Source organism: Glycine soja, chromosome 2 (assembly GCF_004193775.1).
Source record: "Glycine soja cultivar W05 chromosome 2, ASM419377v2, whole genome shotgun sequence".
Lineage (NCBI taxonomy): Eukaryota > Viridiplantae > Streptophyta > Magnoliopsida > Fabales > Fabaceae > Glycine > Glycine soja.
In genome coordinates, this window is record NC_041003.1 from 29,311,099 (window position 1) to 29,315,375 (window position 4,277).

General features: G+C 30.2%; 1 protein-coding gene across 1 annotated transcript; it reads right to left on the reverse strand.

Annotated features, from left to right (window-relative positions):
- Positions 1 to 481: 481 nt before the first annotated feature.
- On the reverse strand, positions 482 to 1,506 carry LOC114392231 (VQ motif-containing protein 25-like). The gene has a single exon (XM_028353285.1). It carries the CDS (start codon positions 1,215 to 1,217, stop codon positions 639 to 641), a length of 579 nt encoding a protein of 192 aa, XP_028209086.1. The 5' UTR covers positions 1,218 to 1,506; the 3' UTR covers positions 482 to 638.
- Positions 1,507 to 4,277: the final 2,771 nt, after the last annotated feature.

A 4,277-nucleotide genomic window follows, 5' to 3' on the forward strand; every position in this document is an offset into this window, starting at 1 on the left:
AGTTGTTGTGAATCTCACTATTTTGTTTTCTTTTCACTAGAGCAGATATTTTGAGTAGAAATAAATTCAAATATTTGAATATTCAATTTACCCATTTACAATACAATACTTTTAATAATAAATTAAATTGTATATTACTTTATACAAGGATAAAAAATTGTTGTGAACATTATCCCTTAATTAGTTGGAGGAAAGTCTGGTATATGTGCACGTGGCAATATTCACAGCCTGAATGATCTGGCTTCGATTCTTAATAGAACACAAAGAATTGAACAATCGAAATTTCACTCATTAATTTTCTTCTATTATCCTCAGAAAAGTGAATCAAATTAATGTGCCCATATTAGTTAATTATGATATATATATTCAGCTTGAAAGTCTTTGATTTTTCGATCTGGTCTCTCGGAAGTGAAATATAAATACATTTAAGCATATATATGTGAGAAATTAAAATTTGGATCCGAGAAGGAGATCATGGAAATGAAAATGATAAGTCAGCCATTCTATATATCATAAAGAAAGCCAAAACATTTCATAATCAAACACAAAAAGCTATATATATATGAACCATCACCAAATTGAAGAAAGAAATATCTCTATATATATGATATGATCTAAGTAACATATAAATATCTATCCTATAAAAGTTGAGATTCTTCAAACCCTTCCATGATGTGATTCCCATCCAAAGGAAGCAAAGGAAACCCACCAAAATCAGAAATGAACCCTTCCAAATCAGAGAACCCCCCCAAGTACCCACCAGAAGAATTACTTTCATCACTGCAATTACAAACCCCAACAACCTCTTCTTTGACTTTGCCCCTTGTTGTCACATCCAACCCCCAACAACACCCACCATTATTATTTTTCACTGTGTTTTTGTGATGATCCTCTGACATGCCACTCTCACTTGAATAAGATTCTAATTCCTCTCTTTGTTTTGCCACAACAACCCTTGTTTCCTTCTTCTTGTTGCAACACTTCAAATTTTCTCCACTTGGTCTCCCAGTTAGCTTCTGCACAAGCTCTCTGAAGTTCTCCACATCGGTTTTTATGATCTCGGGTGCAAATATGTGGATTATGCGGATCTTTGGTTTGGTTTTGGATATCATGTGGGAATCTTTGTGCATGGCTAGGGAAGAAGAAGGTGTGTGTGAATTATTGGCCATGCATGTGTGAGTAGTATTGTGTTTCCTCATGAGCCTCATGTTTTCCATGGCAAATTAATCAAATTAGAACAAGAGGCACGTAGAGAAAATTGGAAGTGGGGTTTGGTTAATTTGTGTGATTGTTAAAGAGAAAGAAGAAAGGGAATCACATATTTATAAGTACAAAAGAAGAACAAATAAAAAGGGAAATTTTGGAAAGGAAACAAAACAATAATATGAAGCTATGTCTGTTGGGAGCAAGGATTAGATGAATTCTTGTCTGACAAATGCAGAGAGATCAGAGAGAGTCAATAAAGTAATCGGAACTCAATGGTCCCCTGATTTCCCACTTTTGATTTTAATATATACAAAGAGAGAGAAATGTTGTTAATGGCTATGTATGTGTGTATTTTATTTATTGTGCATCATACCTTGAGGGAGGGAGAATGGATGTGGACACATTTTCTTATTCAATTACCTTCCCTGAAATTACCATAGCATTCCACGTATATGCAACTTGTTAGTCTTTAATTAAAAAAAAATTAAATTGCTTATGATCTCAATCATATAGTTTTATTTATTTAAGAATTATCAACTCTCAAAAAGAAGATACTAATTTAATTCCAAGGTGGCAAATAGTGGGTCAAGAATAAATAATATGAATAACCAAATTGATTTCTCCCCAAAAACTTTTCTGGTAACTGTTGAGGGGGGAAACGTTGTTATATGTTTTGAGGCAAAAGCTTTGGAGAATTGGAGGAGATTAATTTCTTGTTTTATTATTAAAATGGAAATGATATATAAATGATGTAATTAATACAAAAGAATATCATTTTTTTTTGCTGAGTTACAAAAGAATATCATCACTACTACTATGCGTGGTGCATCATCTCAGCAATAAATAAAGAACTATATATCTACAACTACTTAATGAAAAAGATTCATTAATATTAAAGGATTTTTTTTTTAAAAAAACTAATACATTAGATGTGTTAAGTATTTTACATGTATAATATTCAGATATTAATAATTTTAGACAAAAGGACTAGCTATAAATTATTCTGAATTAATTTTTTTTATAACATAGTGTGGTTCATTAACTTAGTGAGTTTATGTTCTTACTGTGTAGTGTGGCTAATTAATTTTATGAAGCAATATTCATCCTTAGCTAGGTAGCTATTATATTATTAATATATTATATAAAGTTCATAGCCATTTTTTTTTGTTCTTTCATCTTCAAATCAAGCCACCAGCACCGCCAGTCATTGGGTGGAATCTATATCCTTCATGTACTTGCAGAATTATCAGTTATATGTAGATATGATCTCTCAATATACCACACTTGTCAACTTAATAAGTCCCTAGCTTCCACCATAAAATTACTAAAATGATATAAAGTCAATAGCTTGTTTTAAAGGGCACTGTAAAAGGTTTATGCAATAAGAAGAGAAAATAATGTGTTGTTCTTTCATTTATTATACAGATACACGACAGCAACCCCGCTAAAGTCAAATATTCTTGTAAATTTTAGGTCATTTAGCACACAGAAGCGTAAAATTTCTTTAGGAGCGTATGCTATACATGTGGGATGTATATATGTTACAAGTTATTATATACTCTTTTACATGCACTTAACAAAAATGCCATATACTAATGGACATCTTTAGCGACACACAAAATTATACAACCCGTTTAAGAAATTATTCAAATCAATCTTATTCCGAAGATTAATTATATGTATGGTACAGCTAGATTTGGCTAGTACATGAAATTTCGTTTGAAAAAAAGGGGTTAGGTATATTGTTACACGAAATCTGTGTGGTTGGAATATTGAACCCCACATGTCAATGCTTGCATAAGTTAACAACAACTCAGATATACGTAATCCGTGTTACAGAAGGGCAAAATGTGCAGCTTTTTACCACTTTCTTCTGTTTTGGATCTCTTCCTCGCACACTATATATCTTACTCTGCTTTAATTTTATTTTGTTTACATTAGGCATTCCCCTTTTGGCTTTCACTCTCTTGGCGTGCAAACAACTATTTTTGTTTTTGGCTATTAAAAATGTTTTAATGTGAATTGGATTCCAAGAACTCACGGACGACGAGCATGCAAACTAAATTATAAAATTGATGTTTATATCAAAGAAAATAAATTGTAAATATTGTCTATATATACATATCACTTCTTTTTTTTATATATAGTTAAATGGTTGATTATAATTTTGAAAATTATATTTTTTTAAAAATAATTTATTCCCAACCATATCATTTTCCTTTTTATCATGCATTCACATTAATAATATAATTAAAACTATGTACTGAAGTCATTAATGGATGCATCAAGTTAAGACTCTTGCTAACAAAGATTACTTAAAGTTGGTTAAAAAATTAAAAAGAATAAATATTTATTGTAGACATCATAGAAGAGTGTAAAAAAAATCATGAATAAAGTATTTTTATGCATTTCTATAAAAAAAATTCCTTTAAATTCTTTAAGCAATGCTTCAAGAGCACTTATTATTATTTGTTAGGTTAATTGTCCCGTTAATTAGTGTTCTTAGAACATTAATTAAAGAATTAAAAAATATTTAATATAAATATCATAAAAAAACATAAAAAAATCATAAATAACTCAATTTTATGAATTTCAATAAAAAAATTCTTTTAATTTTTTAATTAATATCTAAAAGTTCTAATTAGTATTTATCTTATTATTTTTTCTTTTTTTAACGGGCTAAAGGAACAGCCACAACTTGGATCTTTCATTATGTGTCTCTTATATGGTGTCTCGATCAGTCACTCGTTCATAAAGATAAAGATCTAAGTTTAAGCGTTGCCACTTGTCTTAATTTAATGAATTTGATGGAACACACAGAATCAGATAATAGTTTTGCCGTCTCTATGTAGCTCCTCGCTCCTCGATTATTGAACTTTTCGAGCTGCTCATACAATCATAATCTCACAAGCTCCAGCCTCCAAGTATGAATCATATGCACATTTTTCTTATTCATCTCAGCCGGAGTTTTGGCCCTTTCTAGTGGACACTAAGATTAAGATATGAATCATATGATTTTTTTATTCATAAAACAGCTGTATTAAATGGTAAAAATATTCTTCTGATTATAT